At 44.8% G+C, this 22,632-nt stretch overlaps 1 protein-coding gene across 1 annotated transcript in view; it reads right to left on the bottom strand.

The window, feature by feature from the left end:
• The window catches only part of RBM6 (RNA binding motif protein 6), a 51,863-nt gene extending 34,613 nt beyond the window's left edge, over positions 1 to 17,250 (bottom strand). The window contains exons 1-4 of the mRNA XM_009996923.1: positions 17,138 to 17,250; positions 13,732 to 15,070; positions 12,868 to 12,957; positions 11,803 to 11,872 (exon numbers count right to left, since the gene is read on the bottom strand). Of these exons, the coding sequence (XP_009995225.1) occupies positions 11,803 to 11,872; positions 12,868 to 12,957; positions 13,732 to 15,070; positions 17,138 to 17,181 (1,543 nt within the window). The 5' untranslated portion in view covers positions 17,182 to 17,250. The remainder of the gene's footprint in view (positions 1 to 11,802; positions 11,873 to 12,867; positions 12,958 to 13,731; positions 15,071 to 17,137) is intronic.
• Positions 17,251 to 22,632: the final 5,382 nt, after the last annotated feature.

The following is a 22,632-nucleotide window of genomic DNA, read 5'->3' as shown; positions in this document are numbered from 1 at the left end:
AATGAGAATGCCAACTTTCTCATTTTGGCATAGATGTTATTGCACATGTACCAAGAGTGTGTGGGAGCTTAAGCTTAGATGTAAGAAGTTAGGGAGCCTTTACTCTTCTTGCTCCTTGGAAAGCTGTCATCTCAGCCAGTGGCAGGGGGATCTACTACGTACTCCAGATCCCTGAGCTGAAATGTGTCTCACAGTAAAATACAGTGCAAACACTACAGAAGCTAAGAGCATCCAAAGAGTCATCCTTGACATTGAAAATAGCTCCAAGAACTAAAGTGCTGAGGAACAACCTCAAGCCACAACCTCACCCTTCACACGCCAAGGTCACTCACTCCAAACCAGTGTTTTCCAGATGATCATGGGCTGACATGTTTCTACATGGACAAACAGTGAGAGAAGAGGCTCCTGCTGCTCTTTTGGCTGGTTAGGAGCAAAAGGAAAGCTGGTCTGCACATGGATTGTACCATTTTAGGCACCTAGATGTCCTGGCGAAAAGCTTGTCCTCTCTTAAAGATGCACATCTTAACACTGGTACCTTCAAACCAGGTACATATCTGTTCCTAGCCCCTCACCTTCCACAGGAAGGTAACTCCAAGTGCACTTCTTAGAGGCAAGACATTCCAGTCTGCTGGAAAACAGCCCCTATTTCCCCCAGAGCCTATGCTGAAGAACACATTGCACTCCCCAATTTTTCCTTCCCTGTTTCTTTACCATCTTTGTACTTAACCACAACAGAGACAAGGCCATACAAAAAGTATTTCCTCACCAAACCTACTGATTTTGATTTGTTTTCATTCTAAGAGCTCTTTGCACACTATTCTAATGACACAAATCTGGCTTTATACATTTGCCTTCATAACAAGACTCCAATTTGAATCTAGTTCCTCCTCTACCTCACGCAAGAATTTATTCCCCCTCCCTGTATCATTTTAGCCAATACAGTTACACTAGAGGAAAATTTCTGAATCTGGGTGCTTTTCAGTTGAGTGACAGAGTACTGCCTGAGGTGGAATGCAGCTAAAGCCACTCGGTATTCTTACATGAAGTGGGCACCTGGAACTAGAGGTACAGTTTCAGCTGGCAGAATCGACAAAACCAAATTGTCCCAGCTGTTCCCGTAGCGTCCACCCTCTGCAGTTCCACACACAGTAAATCACATTTGCAAATGAAGCAGTACCCCCTCTCTGCAGAGAAGAGCTGCTCTCCAGGAGCAGTGCTGCCCCTTGCTGGGAGCTTGTTTTGCATTCCGGGCAGGCACCCCTGCTACTTCACGGCGCAGCATGCAGGCTCACACGGTACATTTTAAAGTCTTATTCAAATCCAGAAGTCGAGTCACTTCTCTCCCTCCTGTTCAGAAAAGGGCTGCATGAATGATATTTGTCAGCCTGCAAAGCTCCTGATTCCTCTTCACAGGGAGGATTTTTGAAAGCAGTTATAATCAGCAAGCTAGGATCAGAGTGTTATCTTATTTCCATGTGCATAGGAAGCAGGGGGGCTCCTGACAGACAGAAAGCTAGATTGCAGAAGTTTCCACTCTCTGCTCTACAATGATAGGTAGTTTACATCCCAGTCCTCAGGACGTGAATGAGTGGTTTAGCCATGGATTTAATCCAGCATGACACAACTGAGAGTGCAATACTGAATATTATACACGCATACACAAGCTGAGATACTTGGAGGAACATACACTAGAGGATTGTTCAAGCATTACATGTTGATAGTTCAGAGAAAGACCAGCACAATTCTCCTTGTGCACTTTCTCACCTCTGCCCACCCCCTCAAACACACCTCCCCTCACTTAGCATAGCTGCAGTAACATGTACAGTGAGAACCAAAACCAGAAACTGTGGCCCCATATCCTGCCAAAAAGCAGCCTCAGGCCAGATGTTCAGCTCTTGTGGTCAGTTCGCAGAGGGGACACAGTGTTCTGCAATTCACCATGAGCTGTCTTTGTACACATAGCACCCAAGCAGTGATGCAAGAGGAGAGCAGCCTGGAGCTGCTGCTCTGCCCTGAACTACTGATGAATATGCCCAGATCCAGCCCTTTGCAGAGATCAGACAAGCATGTTCAGGATGTGAGACCAACAGAATAACACCAGCCTTGAGTGGTACAGTCCCCCTGCCCCCAGCTCCACCACAGCATCCTTCCATTTTAGACCATGATGGAAAGGCCACTGAAATGAAGGGCTGGAAACAGAACAATGTCACTGCTACCGAGCACCTTCCAAAATGTATGCTCGTTTTTCCTAACTTGCAAGAAAATCACACTACCCGGGGCACAACACTTGAAACAAAACCAAAGGGAAGCAGCTAAAGAGGCTCCTGCCACCAACCGCTGTGCCTCTAGGGGAGAGGCACAGCGGTTGGTGGCAGGAGCCTCTTTAGCTGGTGGGGGGCGCTTTTTTGGCTGGGGGGGGCCTCCTCTGTGGGGCTGGTTCAGTTCTTTGTGTCAGCTGCTGAACTTGCATATTTTTATTTCTGAAGCCTTCATACAGTTTCCCTGTCAGAATGCAGCAATTCAACTGAATTACCAGAAGCAAGAGAGGGGGTTTGGACAGTCATGGGTTCAGGCCCCTAAAGGAAGGAATTGGTTCAAGAGGCAATCCCAGGTAAGCTGATGTCCCCTGGCAGTGAGAACCCTCTGACACCCACTGGCATCCTCCACGTCATAATAGGAAAATAAAAGTGATCACACCAGCAAAACAAAATCACAGCTGAAGGCTACAGAATGGTGGTTCATATTTTGCTTTGACTCAAGGTGGCCTAAATCCATCTGCAAGGTTTCACATGGAGATACAAAACATGTTATCTTCTTAATTTGATCCTTTGCTTACTGATTAGCACAATGCTACTTTTGGGATCCATCAAAGAGCAGAACAGAGAAGTGCTTTATGCTTTGGCAGAAGTAAATGTGATCCACACAGACTCTGTCAAAAAGGAAAGAAATCAGTATTTTCCCCCATGCAACCTCTGAGCACACACAGTTAAACTGTCCAAAGGAACTTTCCAATAGCAACAGCCCTCCAACACTTCCGCTCAGCCAGATTTTGGCCCTAATACAGTCAGAAAGTATGCATGTCCTCATCTCCCCCCAAGTTTTAGGTCAACCACATAAAAAGGACTTTTTGTACCTTATTTAACTACACCTCAGCTGTGGGAGTTTACAGTACCACATGCTGTATACGACGGGTGAAAGCAGAACACAAGGAAAGCATGCACATAAAATCCAGAAGAGTTCTGTTTTCCCTTAAGTGCTTCTGTGTATACACAATCCTTTATGGATGTCCCCAAAGCATGCTCAGTTGCTTTCCACACTGAAAGTGGGCACAATTGCTTAATACTTAGGATTAAGAACATATTTATAGCTCCAGAAAGCTCCTCTGCAAACATTTGAATAAGGAATATTTTGCCTCTGAAACAGAGGTGTTTTAGTGAAGTGAAATCTGACAACAAATAGCAGGTTCCTGTTAGCATGTCATGGTTTGGCTCAAAAACCCTGAAAGCCTGACTTAAAATTACTGTTCTTTAGCTCCAGATAAAAAAGATCAAAGACTTGGGATTTAAAATAAGACTTGCTTCTATACTCACACAGTTCCTACTGAACAACTGACACACAGAAATGTGTTACTTCATGATAGTTTGTTATGTCAAAGATCTAAATAAAGGAAAACCATAATGCTGTTCTGATAGGGCTGTAAGTAGTGTGAAGACTTTTTAAAAAATATCTGTCTGGAATTTTAGGAGGACAGATGAAAAGATCATACAGCCTTGCCTATGCCAAACCAAAGATACTTTTGGACAGAAGGCATGATGGCAACATGACAAAAGATCCAATCTGAGAGGTGACCCAGCTCCTTGACTCTAGGAATGAGTCATGTTACTGCCTGTCCCTATAAGCTTAAGGCATGAGGTAACCTTAAGCCCATGGTGAACCATCACCTGCCTTCTCCAAAACACCTGCCACAAAATCCCTGTCTGCTGTGGTGCAATACAAAGACATTCTCCCAGCTCTGGCCAGGAAGGTTAGAAGGTAGCTTCCTATTAAAGTAATTCTATATAACATGTTGCCAAAAGACACCATGCTAAACTGAATGTGGTGGAGGTCCCTACATCTGCCAGGTGGGGCGAAGCAGCCTGAGGGCAGAAGACACTGTTGATGGAATCTCCATAGGCAGAGAGCTTCTCAACCATCCCAGCAACACTTCATTCTTGTTCTTTCCTGTAGGGTGAGTCAGAACTACTACAGAAGAAAAACATTTGCAGTTTGGAGAACTTCTAGAACTCAGAGAGACAGCACATGGAAACAGAGCCATTGCCAGCTTGCTGAAGCAAGGACATTCTTGCTGCTTGCTCTCTCCTAAGACAGCATGGCAGAGCAGAGAGCTGCTGGGGAAAGACTCTGCAGAGTTTCATGCACATTACAGAAGACAGTTCTTTGCTTCAAAGGCAACTAAAGCATGAAGTATGGAGTGAACATGAAGGACTTCCACATGCCCATCCCTTGAAGGAATCTGCAATCTCACACACTGATCTTCACACAGCTCAGGTAGAAGAAAGAATTTTACACACTGTTCTCAGAGAATCCACTATTCCTTGGTTGACAGAAGAGCTAACTCATCTGAGAGATTTGGCATACAAGTTGTTCTGTTTCCTCCAAGGAAAGATGCAGATGTAGTTCATCCATACTGCAGAGAGAATACCTTATAACAAAAAAAACCTGGAAAACTCTGGACTTTATCTCTGTGCTATTGCAGTGCAATATTAACAGCAGACATAATATGCTTGTTGCTTCCAAGAAGCCAGGAGCTCCTGAACTTGCACAGTAGTGGCTGTACATGTGCTTCTGCAGCAAGGACAGGGAACAGTGTAGTGCCTTCTGTGGTGAGCTGGAAAAATTAAGCTGTGTGCACAGCCTGAAAGCTTGGAGACTGCCCTGCAGCCGAGCTGGGAAGGGCAGCAATCTATCTGGGCTAACATAAGCTCAGAAGTCAAACCCGGCAACTCTCTTGGTACCAGCTGGTAGATTCTGAGCATCCATAAATTTGTCAGATCTCTTTACTGCACAAATAAATTGGTCTTCAGAGCTACTAAAGCTGAAGAGCTGTACCAGAAAAGCCTGTTGTTGAATACTAAACAGGATGATCTGCAACAAGCTGTAGCAGCAATTCCTTTCAAAGGGTGAGCATTTACAAGCCACACCTGGCTGCTGGGAAAAGGCCTGTCACTTCATACTGTGCCTCTCCATGAACAAGTACATCCATACACACTCACTCCTGACAGCACTGCACAAGACAACAGCACCAAAACCATAGGGTATGAAACAGCTACATGCTGAAAGGCAGAGCACTACAGACCATTCTCCTCCCTCTATCCAGGAAAACAAGATCCAGAAAGAACCTGCCTGAGATGCCTCAAGAGCAGACATAGGTACCTCCATAACATACAGGAACAACAGTCAGAGCCCCAGTGGCTGTCAACCCTCCTTGGCCCAGAAGGGCAGTTTGTACACCAGCAGGGGAAGGGGGGAAAAACCCACAACACTAGGATCGTACACAATGTAGCTTTATTAAAGACAAAGTATTACATTACACTTGTACAGAAGGCTGGGACCACCACAAAACCCTACAAGAGGACTGGAAGCTGCATACGTGGGAAGGTGTTGCAGATGGGAACTTGGTTTTAAAGTGCTGCTGAAGTGAGTGTGGTCTCCAGGACATCTGTTCTGTCACTTAGCACACACAACTCAAAAAGCCATCGATGCAGTAATGTCAGTACACCATGAAAAGCCCTCAAATTTTGTGCTGGAGATGCAAAAAGGTTGAAAGCATTTGTAAAAAGGGTTACAGAAGGAAGGATTCTGCATGTTGAAAAGGCTGTGAGCACGTTTTGTAGAGGAACATTGCTGTCTTTTCTATTGAACTGGTCTTATAACCCTGAACCAAGGCTGATCACTACCACAAACACTGGCTTAAAACAGACTTGTACTTCCTATTTCCTAAGTAACCACATCACAGATGAGGAAAGATGGGCAAGAAGAATGCCTTTTGCTTCCAAGAGACAAGACACTACTGCCCTGCCATCAAGCAAGACTAGCCAAAAGCCCACTGCCCATACAGCTGGCAAAACTGGCAGGGACTGGTGTCAATGACCAGGGACTAATTCCAACAAAGTGCTTTTTCAGTCCTTGTTGGGCTGTTCTGGCTACAAACAAGAATCCATTGCTTCCCAGAGATCAGCACTGAAAATACTTCCCCAGCTTCTGAGAGGTGAGCCTCTCCAGACTGAAGAATCCTGCTGATGAGTGGGTGATCTGGTCATGCCTTGAGAGGAAACCCCATGTGTGCTGCATCTTGTGAGCTCGTGGATGATCACTTCAGGTCTCAGCAAGAGCCCAAGGTTGCATGCCTTCATTTGTGGCTGATGCAGCAGTGGGCCACACAATCTTCACTGTGCAAAGCTCTAAACACAGCAACAGGAGATTGTTCTTCCTGTGGTGCACTAGCATAAGCCTTGAGGGTGAGCCAAGTTGTCTCCTGCATAATAAGCACAACAGGCAAGATGCACCTCTGCACCACAGCATGTACCAGAGATGACTCCAATCAACCCACAGCACATTCTTCATACCAAACCAAAGAATACGAGTCCCTGCGGGGCCTAATCACACTCCATAGGTTTGATGCCAAGCCATCTCCATGAGGTGGCCACTAGCTGCCCACAAATCCACCCTTCAGAGGGGTTTCCCCAGGGTCACTGCATCACTCCTGGAAGGGAACAAAAGGTCTCAGTTTAGCACAGTTCTGCTGCACACATCCAGAAACATCCCCTCCTCATGCAGGACAGTTCAGCTCTCCAGCCCTCCCCAAGGCTGGAAGCTGCAGCACAAAGGGCACTTGTGGCAAGCAGGAGCTGGGGCAAGCTCAGTATTTCACCAGCACCTCTGACTTCCAGGTGCATCCCTAGCCCAAAGCCACCACACAGACAGCTACAGTATGGGAGCCAAGACACTGTTCTATGTGGGCCAGACAACGCAGAGCTATGCCCATCACAACAGGATCTCTGCTTTAAGGGAGAGATCTCACTGCCTTGGGAAGCACTTCAGCGGTGGAAAATGGAGAGCTTATCCCTAGTATGGAGAGATGCACCACTCAAAAACATGCACTAATTTTTCCATCATTAAGTTTCAATTTCTGGACATTATATTATGAGTTTTAGCAAAATGCAACACTAAAGAATGCAATTATAAATTTCAGAGGCTTCCTGAAATATTCCTGTGATTCACTGCTCTGATATACAGGATAGACTGCATTGGAGGAAAAAAAACCAGTACTTTTTAAAGGTTTATCTAAGAACCTTATTAATATTTAACAGGGCACCAGTGTGAGAGAGCTTAGTGAGAACAAGCAAGATAATCCAGTTTCTTCCAGGACTTGGCCAAGGCAGTTTAAGTTTAACAAAGGGAGGGATAAGGGGAGCAGTTCCAAGCACCACATGAGGGCCAGGTCTAGAGAAAAGAAACAAGAAATAAATGCTTCTGTAAGAAGGTGGCTAAGCAAGCAGCAAAGTACCTTTGGTGCCAATAGTACTGGCAAAAACAAAGGTTTTTCAAAATGGAGCAGGCAGCTGCCATTAAGCAGCTGTTAGGCTACTCACATTTTTAGGTTAAACTATGTTTCCTGCAGGTCCCTCCAGCACAGGAGGGTACCTGTCCTTTAGCATCAGCCACTTGTATGTAGACATCCCTCTGGTTCCAAGCATTACTGCTGCTCAGAGATGCTTCCTGTCCACCATCCCACTTTCATGGGTGCTTTGCTCCCCAGGGGTGCAGCACTGCATTTCCACATCAGCTCCCAAGGTTTAAAAGTGAGTATTCAGAAGAGGGCTAACAAGCCCAAATCTCCCAAGTTCTGAAGCACTGCACTAACATAAAGGGTACATAAAGGGGCTGGGGTAGATCTCACTGCAATGCAGCTCACCTGGTCCCTCCAGGTCCGTGCCACAGAGCTCCTCTCCACTCATGCTGCTCTCCATCATGGTCAGCGTGTCCACTTTCCATCAGGCTCTCCCAGCTCAGCAAAAGCTCCTCTCAGTTCCCCAGATAGGCTTGTAGAGTAAGCTAGAAAAGCCTCATGGGCTGCCAGCAATTTCTCAGGCTCGCTCTTCCAGAACAGCTTTTCCCAGCTGCTGGTATTAACCCTAATGTGAATCCTGGTTGGAAAACACGTTCTAAGCACTGCAGACTGTGTCCAGGAGAAAAATTTGAACAGGAGACTTAGAGTATGCTTCATGTTTTAACTTATTACTTGGACATCATCTTTTAAGGGTGAATGACACATCATAAAAAGCCCTTTCAGATACAGACAGCTCCAGGTGCTCTCTTCTCTAGGGCACACATGTGCTCAGCCAAAGAGTTCTGTGCATGTCAGACACTCAAGATGATATCTCAGACTTTGGTTATGTTTGACATTAGTCACAAAAGTGGAAGTAAAGCTTGATGAGAATCAGACAGGAGGTAAGTTGAAAACATGACCAAAATCCAAACCAGGAGAAGGCATGTTCACGTTAAACTCCTCAAAGGTCAGGAGGCATGGGTGGGAAGTTCCTGGCCATCAGCATCAGTGAAAGCACACTGACAGTAACAGAATGACAGACATAGGGTCACAAGGTGCCTGGTGCTGCCACATGCTGGACAAGGTGACAGCTCCTTACAGGGAGGTCCACACTGTAAAGCCACTTGACCCTGGGAGCAGGGACAAGTACCTTCAGATAGGAAAGGGCAGCTCACCAGCCATTACCGAGCTGCTGACAAGTCACCACCAGCAGCTACAGAGGCAGCAGAACATCCATGGCACTGCCTCCACATGAGGCAGCCAGAGGCACCAGGAGCTGCTGCAGGCCTAAGCAGCTGATGGTCTTAGAGAAGATTCCACTATCACCTCAGGGTTTATTCTTTGTAATGATTAATTGAACAGACATGACCAAACACACTTGAAAAGACAAGCTGAAAGATAACCCAACAATCTAATAGTTATTTCTGCCCAGGCTTACACATTGGGTTGGAAGAAGCCCTCTTCCTCCCACAAATGGATCCGATCCTTTCAGTCTGAACACGGAGGCATCAATTCAAAACTCTAGCTGATGGAAATTACAAGCTAATGTTGTGTAGGGTAATACTATAAAGTCTGACTTTGACATTTTATCATTGTCTATAAATATCTGCCTTTTTTATTTACACAGAATTACTATATCATTTCTTCAGGTCTTTCGCTTCAATACCTTGTTTAACGTCTAGCCAACATTTCAGTCTGTAGGCTTCAGAGACAAAATGATCTAAAGAATAAACAGCTTGAATGCATAACAAAGTCACACGAAGTATATTAAGAACAGTGTTCCATGCTCAGCACAACCTTCAGTGAAAATACAGTTCCCTTAGCACATACACAGTATGTAAAAAGAAAGGGCTTTATAGAGAAATTGAGCTGCTTTTTCCAAGAAAAAACAACCCTATATTTTCCCCCAAAACAGCAAGAGTCTTGAGAAAGATCATACAGTGGAATCATCACATCATAGCTGCTGAGATAAGCTTTATGGTAAATGTTATCATTTTGTGAAACTGCTCTGAACCTCACTTATTTCGAGTTAATTGCATGTTATTTGTTACGGCTGTTATTGTTCTCCAACAGCTGCAGGCATTCTTCTCTCCAGCACACTCAACATGCATACTCATGATTAATGTTATTTTTAACATTTCTGAGTAGCACTCAAAAAACAAACAACCCCCTCAGACAGGCTTAGCACCAGCCACTCCTCCAAGCCAGGCAGCAGCCGTGCCACTGCGCTGACACAGCAAAGGCAGGCAGTGGGCCCAGGTGTATCCATGAATAATCCCACAAGTTTGCTTGTAATTCTGATTAATACTCACACACACCATAAAAGCATTGTTTAGCCCATGACTGGACTGGATTTCACAAGTTTGCATGAATTCAATTTCACACACTTCTTTATAGGATGACCTAATGTAAAAAGCTGAGTTAAATTTACTACCGCTTCTAGTTACCCACTTTCAACCAGAAGTTGTCACAATTCAGGAACCTTTTATTGTCCTCGAACATACCCATCTTGCCCAGAAAGCTGTTTAAATTAGCAGCTGCATTTGCAGCCTCAGGACATAACACAAAACAAAGTCATTGGAGTACCCACGTAACCTAGAATAAGGCTACATCTACTATTACTGCTCACCAGACAGGGTTAAACAGCTTTAAATAGCTCATAAAATATGAGCTAATTTTAACTTTATTCTTTCTCTCCTCACAATTGCCAGAAAAACTTACAAAAAAACCCCAACTTTGCAGCTGATGAGACAGACTAAAACAGGACGCAGCTTTTAAAAGAGCCAGCAGAAAACTGCAACCCCCATATTACCAGTGACCACCAGCAGATACCAAGGCTTCCACATGAAACCTCAGACACTGCATCTCATCCTGAGTAGCCTCTGAAATGGGGAATGGGAAGGAGGAGACAACAAGTCACTGATGAGGGCAGTATGCCCTCATAATGTACCTGAAAAGACCTTCAAAGAGATACCCAGTTTTAGGTTGCTTCATTACTGAAAAGAGATGTGTTTCAGGAAATAAACAACTGACAAATCACATCAGCACCAGTAAAGAAACGAGGATGTTGCAACTATTGGGTGCAGTCGGTGTGAGTGACGACAGCCCTGCTGTACTGTCCTTAGGAAAGAGGAAAGGAAGCAAGATTGACTTGTCCCTTAAACTCTGTTTATTGGGCCAGACCACATTATGTGACACAGGGGTGTTCTTTAGTTCAAAGGTTCATGAGAAGGTTGTGAAATCCCCTCTGACAGTTTCAGGAAACAAAAATATACTTGGGAAGTACTCAACTGCTCCAGTTTCTATCTCCAGCTACTAAACACATAGGAAGCCTTTATATAACATAATGACACCAGGAGTTCCAGCTGCTTCATGTGCAACCCATACTGGTAATAAGAAAAAGCACTGATGAAAGTACATGTTTCTGCTTTTCTAGGTTTAGAAAACAAAAATGCTTCTTTCCAGGTATTTCCTACCAGTATAAACAAACCAATCTGCAGGACTCATCCTGCGTTTCCTACCATCACAGATCTTTGTTCCAGCACAACTTTCTCACAAAGCAGCCTTGCAAAATATTTCTTTCTTCAGAATCCTTTATATACTGATTAGAAGTACAGCAAAACTTTATTCTTAAAATGAGGAAAAGCATCTAAACCCAGAATTTGGGTATTTTCTCATAAAACTTACTTTTTCTTTTTTAACCTGTCTTCATATCTAAGGAGGGCAACAGTTTCATGTTACTGAAGGAGAAATGTTAGGATGTACCAGGTTTCCTGAAGGCTATTCATGCCGGACATGTTCCACAGCAAGACCATCTCAGAAAAAAGATGTAGAATAAACCAGAAGTATTTAATAATAATTTAAAAAACCTGTCAGGAAATTAACCTAATGTCCCATGTCAGTCAGTATTGGCTTTACTCTCGATGGCTGTTAGAGCAGCCTTACTGTTTTTCCTGCTTTTCCTACCTCTCTCCAGAGGTACCAGGACACATGCTTTACTTCTGAAGCAGCAGTGAGACACAGCCATCAATTTTGAAGACAAGAGGACAAACGACTAAACTCAGTAGGCATTTTCATTCAAAAATACCTGTAATTATGGCACCAAAGACTTTAAACCAAAGTGCCTTAGGGAGTGGTGTGAAAAACACCATTTTGTAAACTTGAAACCAGAAGCACTGGAAAAGCATTCTCACCTGAACTGTAATCTTTCAGTCTCAAGTCCTTCACAGGTGTCCCATCAGGCCCTCGGAAAGCATTGAGAATCTACCAAAAAAAATTAAATAAATAAAAAATCCCCTTCAGGCTTCAGAATCAAACCTTGGAAAATGAAGCACTTGCATTTCTCCCCCTCAGTACCTCTTTTCCTTCTAGGTTAACTCTGTAACAAACTGACACATTTTCCTGATTAAGTTCCAGCAGTACCTGGGAACTGTTCAAGTTGGGGGAAGTATTTTTGGTTTTTGTTTAAAGAACAGAGCAACATTCACACCATAATTCAGCTGTGCAAAGGCTTATCATGCTTCTTTCAACCAGACAGTTCACCTCTGATCCTTATTTAAAGTCAAACATATCATACTGCCTTTAGGAAAACCAAGGGACATGGGGTGACTGTTCTGAGTTTTATCATCCCCTGATGGACAACATTTTTGCCCTGAGTTCTCCAGCATCAGGCCTCAGAAGCTCTGATTACATAGACAACCCCTGCAAAAACTGTTGCACGTAGGCATTCTTATGTCTGGAACTGCCACCAAAAAATCCATCCTAATTCAAAGTGGAAGCTTTTTGAAAGAGAGCTTCTCTCACCTTGTAACCTAGGTTATTTTTTTGTTTTTTACTGAAATCAGCAGTAGTAGCAGACATCTTTTCCATCTTTGTAAGATCTCATTTAAGCAGCTTCAAGTAACTACGAATTAACAAGTTCACCGAGAAACAACATGTCTCCTGAGCCCAAAATATAGTAATAAATTAATTAAAATATTTGGTATATATAAAGCAATGCTGGAAGTAAGGCATGTTAAGTCTCGAGTCAAGGGTTTTAGCCACCAATACCCCACATGTGACTGCGAAAAAACCTCATCACTTCCAGAACCCCCAAAAAACAGAATAATCAGATTACAAAAATAACATTGTTATCACTTCTAAATTTGGCTTTTCCCTGAGGAAAATGACAAACCAACTGAACTACATTAACCAGGCTTAAAAATGGTACATTTAGAAACCCCTGAGAAAATTGATTAGATGAAAAACATCCCACTTACATCATCCTTTGTGGCAGTTTCAGGCACTCCTCCCAGCCGAATGAGCTTGCTTGGCTTCACGTATTTGGGGCAGGTCCGGTAATCTTGGTCCTTGAGTTCACACAATCAAAAGGGTTTTTAAAAATGAGAGATGCCAGCTCCAAAGATACACAAACAGTAACAAAACAAAGCAAAAAAAAAAGCAAGGTAGAATTCAAAGGAAAGGCCCATAAGCAGGCTGGCTCAAATCCTTAAGCACAGAACTCTCAGATTCAGAGAGCTCTGGAGGACTGGCATCCATACGCTCACTAAGCCTGACAATGAGATCTAGGTCCAGGAAAAAAAACCAAACAGCCAAATCACCTCTCTCTGCTTTGCAGCAGTGGGAGATTCAAATTTAGTAGTAGTTATTAACTCAGTAGTTACCATTACCTTCAGATTTCAAAGTTAACTCTGAAGGAAAACAAAGAGTGCATGAGAACAGCTTTACACAGGTCCATCTAAGGCAGCAGCTTCTCTCTGGTAGTGCTCATAAGCGACATCCAGGAGAAAACAATAAGATAAGTTCTTCTATATACTTCTTTCCCCCAACAACCTCCCTATGTTTTGGTCATTTTCGACTTAGGGACTTTCTGAACCCAATCTGGTTCTAAATATTCAGCAATTCCCAAATGCTAAATTGCATTTTTCTTGAGGAAGAAGCACTTCTGAGATAGAAAGAGGGCCTGTTAAAACAACCTGGAGCATGAGGATGATCTCAGATAAGGACAGTGAATTAGGAGAGAACTGAAGTGATGGGATATGAACAGATGACTCCCTCCCAGCTCCTCCCATTATTTGGCTAACACACATTTAACAGAAACATCAACTGACAAAGCCACCTACCTGAAGGTTCTTATAGGGCCTAGAATCTTTGCTGGGTTTTCCTTCTGAAAAGGACTTGCTATGTTCATAATCAAACATCTGGTGCCCTGGCAGCCGGTGATCCACATCGCGATACTCAATGTTCCGGTAGTCAGTATCTTGCCTTCCAAGGAAATCCAGGCCACCTTCATCCTTCAACCCAAGATCAGAATCGGATCTTTGCTGTTCCCCCCCAGAAAGCTGCTGCTGTTGCTGCTTGTTAGCAAAGGCATGAGGTTGCTCCTCTTGGTCCTGAAGAGCAGGAAGAGGTCCATGGCTATTTTGGAAATTGTGTGAAGTGTCATCTTCAAGACCCAATCCAAGAGATTCCTCTTCTCTGGCTGGTGCTTCTGAATGCGGAAATTCTCCTTTTTGGCTACCAAAGGGAGTTCTATCTAGACTGAGTGCAGACTCCTCTCTCTTGCTGGTGCTTAAACCAGAGCCCTCTCTTTCTGCTAGAGGCACAGTAGATTGGTTGTGCCTAAAATCTACAAGGCTTTGGTCCACAGGAGGCATTTCCCTATCTGAAAAGTCCATAGGAGGAGCCACATCTCTGTTCCTAAAATCCTGGTCAGATCGGGACCTGTGCCTATTTCTGAAGTCTGACGATGGTGCATTTCTGTTTCTGAAGTCCAGATCAGAGGTGCCCATACCCCTGAAGTCCAGATCAGGTACATCTCTATTTCTGAAGTCTGAATAGGAATGCTCTCTGCCCCTGTAGTCTAACTCAGACACATCTCTTGCCCTAAAGTCTGAATGAGGTCCATCTCGACCTCTGAAGTCTAGATCAAAAGACCCCCGTCCCCTGAAGTCTGATGGAGGTTCATCTCTGCCCCTGTAGTCCATATTATGTGCTTCTCTATCCCTGTAGTTCATACGGAACTGTTCCCTGTTCCTATAGTCCACTGAAGGAACTTCCCCACCCCTGAAGTCCATAGGTGGCCCTTCTCTCTCCCGGAAGGCTCCGGAGTACATATCCCTGCCTCTATACTCAGAAGAGGGTGGCTCCCTACCTCTGAAATCCATCTGAGACTCATCTCTGCCCTGGAAGTCAGATGGTGGGAAATCTCTGCCCCTGAAATCATGGTGCCCCTCCCCACCTCTGAAGTCACTACGTGGTCCATCTCTAGCTCCAAAGCTGAAAGAAGGTTCCTCTCTGTTGGCAAACTGAGGATTGAGGAGGCCTGTGAGTGCCTGGATATCAAAAGGAAGTGATTCTCTGCCAGAGAAGTTGCCAGAGTGTCTTTCTTGAGCAAGACTATCAAGGGAAGGAGGATATTCCCTGTTCCACCCGGGAGCAAACCTTTCTTCTTGGCTCCCACTGTAGAAATAAAGACAGTATTATTCATAACGTGCTTAAGAGTCTGAAATCTACACAGCAGCACATTCTCTTCTAAACTTTTATAGAGTTGTGTAACAGTCTAAGATCCGCAGCAGATATTGATGTTTGGCAGTTTAAGATGAGGCAGCATACGACAGATGCGAGAAAGTAAACTTGGGTGCTCCCATTTCAGCACAATTTCCAGAAGCACTCAACAGGGAATACCTGCAATATTAATGGGTTAATGACGGTAGCAATCCACATAGTCCTGTACTGCACACAGCTCTGCAGCTGGTCATGGTTCCATCAGCTGGTGTGTTTGTTCATTAGCATCACCAGCACACGCCTGTGAGGCACCACTTGAGCTTAAGCTCTCTGGGCAGAATCACAAACTACTGACTTCACACGTCCTCCTGAGGCACATAAAAGCAGAGGTCACCAAACATCCTCTATTAACCTACTACAGAGACTGATTTACACTTCCTTGTGCTGGAGTCTCAGCTGGCAAAACGCTGAAAGCCATCAGCTCAGGCTTTGTGGATGTCACACAGGAGCACGACAACAATCATTGCTGAAGATGATTCTATACCTGTACCTCCAGAATGGCTCTTACACCAAGTTTCCAACACTACAGCTATGAGCACACCTGATACCTGCATAAAACCACTCAGGGAGAGGTTTCTCTTAAGACAGTTTTGAAAAACCCAACTCACTGGGTTTTCCTGAGATGGAGCTACCTGATTTTTCATCTAAGTGAGGCTCCAATACCATTTAAAAAAACCCAACAGAATAATGAAGTATCAATACATTTCAAAATAACACCAAATGCTACCCAAATCAGTGGACTTTTCCTTAGCAACTACAGCAAGTCATGTTGAGTTTCACTACAGAATCACTCGCCAACACCATGCACATCTGCACAGTTAATCAAACCACACACAGATTTCCTAATCTTCACGTCCCCATTTCACCACCATATAGAATTAAAACTTGGTTCAAGGTTAGAATTCTCCACCCAGTATAGGAAATAATTATGCCAACAAAATCCACTTAAAATTCAGCAGAAGAGCATTACTGATATAATCATAAAACAACCATGCTCCTATCGATCCCATCAGGACATATTCTGGAGGATATTGGTTTTGGTAGCTCAGATGTCACCAGCTTTCTCAACACATCACAGCTGGACAATTATTTGAAGTATTCTTATTGCAGAAACCTGAAGTACTCCATGAGGAAGTACCTTTACCACGCTGATATTCAAGTAACTGAGGTGGACAGACGAGTAAAGGATGAAAAGATAATTTATGCACAACAGAGGAAAGCCTTGGCTCTTGGTGCCTCCATTTTATTTCAGGTTTAATACCCAGAGCCCTCTTGCAAACAGGGCCTAGAAACAACCAGAGGAATATAAACTAAGCAAAGTACAATGCCATGCAGGTTTATCATTTAAAACAGTTTCATTGACATTCAAAAATGTCTTATGAAGGCAAACAACATGGGGATATCTGGTCTACTCAGCCTCATGGAGAGAACTAAACTCTCATAGTTTTCATAAAATCCTGTGTGCAATCAAAGTGAAAGTGCTGGTACTTCTGAAGTTAAGGTGAGCACCATGGTTGAAGAGAATCAATGTCACACTATTAGGTGCTTCTCTTCTGCATCTTAACAGCACGTGGTCTAGTGGGAGGTGTCCCTGCCCATGGCAGTGGGGTTGGATCTTGATGATCTTTTAGGTCCTTTCCAACCCAAACCATTCTATGATTCTATGGCATCAAAATCTACATTGCACATAACCATCTTAGCTTACAACAGCTACACAAAGTATTGCTAGAAAAAAAAAAAAGGAGAAATAAAAAACTTGACAGAAGTGCAGAGTGTTACATTGTCACTTAATTTGCCCATTCTTTTGCAATCTAACCTAGTTCCACACAGACCTCAGAACTTTCACCAAAGCAATCTGCTCATGGGAGGATGTGCAGAAATACTGACAAACAGAATGGCTTTCCCATGGCTCTATAATTTTTAAGAATGTTGCTGAAACAAAGAGTACATTTCAATACTTACCGAAAAGACCCCATTCTGTTGCCTTGTCGATGGTCTCCCCACATTTTTATCTTGTCTGGTAGCTTTCCAGAAAAGGATAATTCACTCTAAGAACACCAAGACAGCACAACCTGTTGAATAAATAATGTTACAATAATCCACAAGGCATGAAAATACACATCATGTAAGAACAGACTCTGATAGTCAGGAGAAGGGGTGTCTGGAACAACCAATCAGGATCCACAAAAGCACAAGACCACACGTGAAGGACATAACTGCTGCATTTTTCCACATGCAAATTTGCAAGCTTCAAATGACTTCTGAAATCAAACTGTTAATATGGGTGGGCAAACAACTCGATATTTGCTTTGATTACCCTAAAGCTTTCCAACATGCTGTGCTGTCTGACACTGCTCTGAGCACAACTAGAAGTGTGAGAACACCACAGTCTATAAACAAGGGCCGTTGCCGAACAACAGTTTGTAACTAATGTTTAATCCAAGCTATTTTTGCCAAAAGCCCTTTGCTGTTCAAGACAGTGATCACTACTGCTGGTCTGCTCTGCTCACTCTCTCCTCAAAAGCATGTAGATAACAGGGGGAGCTCTGCCAATAAGTCTTTACAGGCACTGTTCTCCAATGCTGAGCGTCACAAGTAACACTTGACTCAACATAAATCTAAATTGTCATCCACTTCCCCCCACCAGAGGAAAAGGTGAGGATTTCCTGGCAATTGCCAAAGCTGGGACATTGAAGAGGAAGTACTTCTGTCTTCCACCCAAAAAAGAAAAGGCTGCAGCAAAGAACAGAAAGACTAGAGCAAGATAAAGTAGATAGTGACCTGATGGTCTCAGACCTGCTCTGGCTAGTCCAGACCCAGAGGTTCAGGAGGGCTGTTGTGCCTCCAGACCAAGGCCAGGAGACCTGGGGCTGACATGCTGCTACAAAGCAGTTTGACAGCAAGAACAAACAAACAGCAGAGATGAGGCAGAAGGCAGCACAGACACTGCCAGGCCAGGCAAGAGTAGCTCCTGTTCAACAAAAACACACGAGATCCTGTTCCTGCTGCCTTCCAAAGGTCAGCGCCAACATACGGGTGGCAGGTTGACAGAGCAGGTTATGCAAGACCTTACTCCAGGGAGCTATTCCAGATGTCAAGGAAATAAAGGGAGTTGCCCTGCTGAGAGAGAGCACCCACTGCTGCTGGGGTCCATGGCAAGCCAGCAAATGCCCCCAGGGCAGCAGAGATGGCAGCCCAGGCAGATCTTGGTCCATGGGTATGGAGGCTGAGGAAGGCAATGTGGACAACCATGGCTGATCACAGAATCATAAAGGTTGGGAGGGACCTTAAAGATCACCAGATCACCTCACACGAGACCAGGCTGCACATGCCTCATTCAACCTGGCCTTCAACACCTCCAGGGAGGGGGCTTCCAAAATATCCCTAGGCAACCTATTTCAGTGCCTTACTACCCTCATGGTGAAGAATTTCTTCCAAATATCTAACCTAAATCTACCTTCTTTCAGGGTACAATCTACCCCTTGTTCTATCACTGCCTTCTCTGGTGAAAAGCCCCTTCCCAGCTTCCCTGTAGGCCCCCTTCAGGTACTGCCAGGCCACTAGGTTTCCCCATTATGAAGAAACAGGCTCACTCAGCTTGCCATCTAAGCCCAAGAGCATGGACCTACTCCCATTCTACAGGGCTCTCCATGAAATAAGCAACTCCCTGGTCCCAAGGACTTCCTCCACAAGCTCCATAATTTTTTTCTTTCTCAGGAGTGAATCTAAGGGAAGTGACTCTACACCCTGGAGAGCCCAGGCAAGCACAGATGGTTATGGCAGTCACCATTATGGTCAGCTGTTACCAGCCAGACCTTTTATCTGAGATCTTTTGCAGCCTGCAGACCTGCTGCTTCTTCTTCTTCCCTTTTGAATTTCCTTCTCTGCTCCAGTTCTCATTAAGTCAACAAGCTTACTGATGCCTAAAATAAATAATAATAATCCCTTGCTAGCTGGGAACTGTTTGGACATAAACAGGGAAAAAAATACCCTTAGACTGGCACAGATCAGCTGAGCCACCCGGCAACATCCATGGGTGTGAGGCCACGGTTTAATAACACAGGCAGCAATCCCAGCAGGGACAGTCCCCTGGCTCAGCCTGATACAATTTGTTCCCCCTGCTCTGCCTTTGGCAACGTGCAACGTATTAGCTGAGCCAGCTTGTGCTTTTCTGGGTCTGCACCACGGGTGACCCTCCAAAAGAGTTATATTTAACCCAGGTCATTTCAGTGATGCAGTTTACTACACAGGCCCAGAAAACATGGTGACAGCCAACTGCAGGACAGGGACAGACACTTCTCCAACTGGCTCTCACCAACATCTAGGTCTCCTGAAGGTATGCTCTACTACAACTGCTCCAGAAGGCGCACACTGTGATGAGAGGCCATCAGGATTTACCCTTCAGGTAACAGCCAGCTCAGCTCACACACCCCTGCTCCCAGCTGGGAGATGGGTCAGTGTGAGTAAGGCTGTTTGCCAAAAGCACACCATTAGAGCCTGGGGCTGGGGCCAGGCCACCAGCAAAGCATGGAAAAAAAAAAAACACCCTGGAGTGCTAGGAATTCCACATCAATTAGTTTTGCCATGCCTGGTCACAACCACACATCTGAGGGTGATGGCAACAAAGGACATCTCAGAGTGACACAGTAACACAACATGGATCAATTACTCTCACAGCCCAATTTAAAGTCCTTTTAAGGCAGTAATTAGCTGCTACTATTATACTGAATATTCAGGAGAGCCAACGTGCATCCTGAAAGCAGTTGTTTTGTTTCCCTCCTCGCTCTATTTCCTGGTGGCAAAGCCCCAGCTTCAGTGAAGATACAGGTGAGTCTCAAAGGATGGGAACTTCTTCTGTGATCTTAGTTCCTCCAAGGACCAGTGGTCCCACAGCCCTCCCAGCAGACAGGAGAGACTGACAGAGCTCCAAATGTTCCCTGGCAATTATACACAACAGTTTCCTCAGCACTGTGGCCCTGCCCTCCCTGGAACACCCCTGGACAGCCCAGCACCTGGCACTGCTGCTCAGGGGACTGTCCTCATTCTTCTCTCCAAATGCACATGCCAAGCCCAATGCCAGACTCTTTGGGAACCTCTTATTTCAATTTACATCTCACTATGGTAAAATAATGGCATTGTACATCAGAAGCATGGAACTGAGCCAGCCTAAGAAGCTGACCTTTTTAAGGAATAATTGCAGACTTCTGGCAAGGGGCAGAGTGAGAAATGCCAGCACAGTCCTCCAGCATCTACTCACTGAATCATAGCCAACTTCACACCTTGTTTTCCAAATCCAGGTGGAGAGAGGAGAAACTGGTCATGGATTAAGCAAGAAGTTTCAGAGAGATGCTATTTTCAGAAAAATACTCTGATAGCCACAACTTCTCTCCAGACAAATTTTGCCAAGGCTGCCAGACTTGTATAGACCATGAGGAATTCAAAGACATAACCACACAACAGACTCTGGACAGAGAACAGAGGAAGTAATTTGCTGCAGAACAACTTTTTGCATCCAGTAGAGTTTTACTAAGGCTGAAGAAAGGAAAAAGCCTCCGCAAAATTCAACTACTACAAGAGGGACAAAAGAAAACACTTCCTCGAGCTACAGAAACTGCAAATATCCAAGAAAGTATGTTACTTCCAATGTTAAAGTTTAGGTGAATAAATATCAAAACCATGTCACTGAAGACTGAAAGAGGAGGGAGAGGGAACCATCCCAGCTCTTCTGACTGTCAGGCTGGCAGTTTTCACTTTGCATGATGCTTTTAAAAGCATGTATTAGAAACCAGCAGGTGAATTTTCATCACTGTCCCCATCACTATCTTGACCTTGACTGTCCAAAAGGACTTCAAAATCCATTCCCAACAAGGGAGTGTTGTGAGAGACTTTCACACCACCAGAGCCCTGCAGTGACAGGAAAGTGGCTCCAGTACCCCCAGCACAGCCCTCCCAGCAGACAGGAGAGACTGACAGAGCTCCAAATGTTCCCTGGCAATTATACACAACAGTTTCCTCAGCACTGTGGCCCTGCCCTCCCTGGAACACCCCTGGACAGCCCAGCACCTGGCACTGCTGCTCAGGGGACTGTCCTCATTCTTCTCTCCAAATGCACATGCCAAGCCCAATGCCAGACTCTTTGGGAACCTCTTATTTCAATTTACATCTCACTATGGTAAAATAATGGCATTGTACATCAGAAGCATGGAACTGAGCCAGCCTAAGAAGCTGACCTTTTTAAGGAATAATTGCAGACTTCTGGCAAGGGGCAGAGTGAGAAATGCCAGCACAGTCCTCCAGCATCTACTCACTGAATCATAGCCAACTTCACACCTTGTTTTCCAAATCCAGGTGGAGAGAGGAGAAACTGGTCATGGATTAAGCAAGAAGTTTCAGAGAGATGCTATTTTCAGAAAAATACTCTGATAGCCACAACTTCTCTCCAGACAAATTTTGCCAAGGCTGCCAGACTTGTATAGACCATGAGGAATTCAAAGACATAACCACACAACAGACTCTGGACAGAGAACAGAGGAAGTAATTTGCTGCAGAACAACTTTTTGCATCCAGTAGAGTTTTACTAAGGCTGAAGAAAGGAAAAAGCCTCCGCAAAATTCAACTACTACAAGAGGGACAAAAGAAAACACTTCCTCGAGCTACAGAAACTGCAAATATCCAAGAAAGTATGTTACTTCCAATGTTAAAGTTTAGGTGAATAAATATCAAAACCATGTCACTGAAGACTGAAAGAGGAGGGAGAGGGAACCATCCCAGCTCTTCTGACTGTCAGGCTGGCAGTTTTCACTTTGCATGATGCTTTTAAAAGCATGTATTAGAAACCAGCAGGTGAATTTTCATCACTGTCCCCATCACTATCTTGACCTTGACTGTCCAAAAGGACTTCAAAATCCATTCCCAACAAGGGAGTGTTGTGAGACTTTCACACCACCAGAGCCCTGCAGTGACAGGAAAGTGGCTCCAGTACCCCCAGTAGCTCACAGCCACTGCTCTGCCCGGCAGCCTCCACCAGCCTCCTGCACAAACTGGGCCACATCCTGCTCCTCCTCAGGCTTTATTTACAGTCCAAAACCCGATCCAGCCCTTCACTGTGCCTTTCTATCAGCTATCATCCCCAGCAACAGCTCCCATCACCTCTCTCTGCACCCCAAGCGTGAATCCAACCCGCTTTTTGTCCATCTCTTTTAAAAACAGAAGTGTGCAGAGACATTTTTCACTGAAACACATACAACACGGTGAGAAAAAAAGCCCTAATTCTGACCAGGGCCTCAGAATACCACAGAGATATCCGGAAGCACCAACGCAGAGGGCAGGCCACAGCCGTGTGGGACACCCCTGGTGCTCCGATCCCGGGGACCGAGCTGCCCAGGCCGGCGGACACCGTTCCACCGGGGCTACGAAGAGGAGCCCGAGCCTGCAGCCAGATGCGAGGGCACCCCGGG

This window comes from Chaetura pelagica, unplaced genomic scaffold (genome assembly GCF_000747805.2).
Source record: "Chaetura pelagica isolate M959 unplaced genomic scaffold, ChaPel_1.0 scaffold24, whole genome shotgun sequence".
Classification (NCBI taxonomy): Eukaryota; Metazoa; Chordata; class Aves; order Apodiformes; family Apodidae; genus Chaetura; species Chaetura pelagica.
The sequence above is the reverse complement of the archived record's forward strand: the minus strand, read 5'-3'. Positions and strand labels throughout refer to the sequence as shown.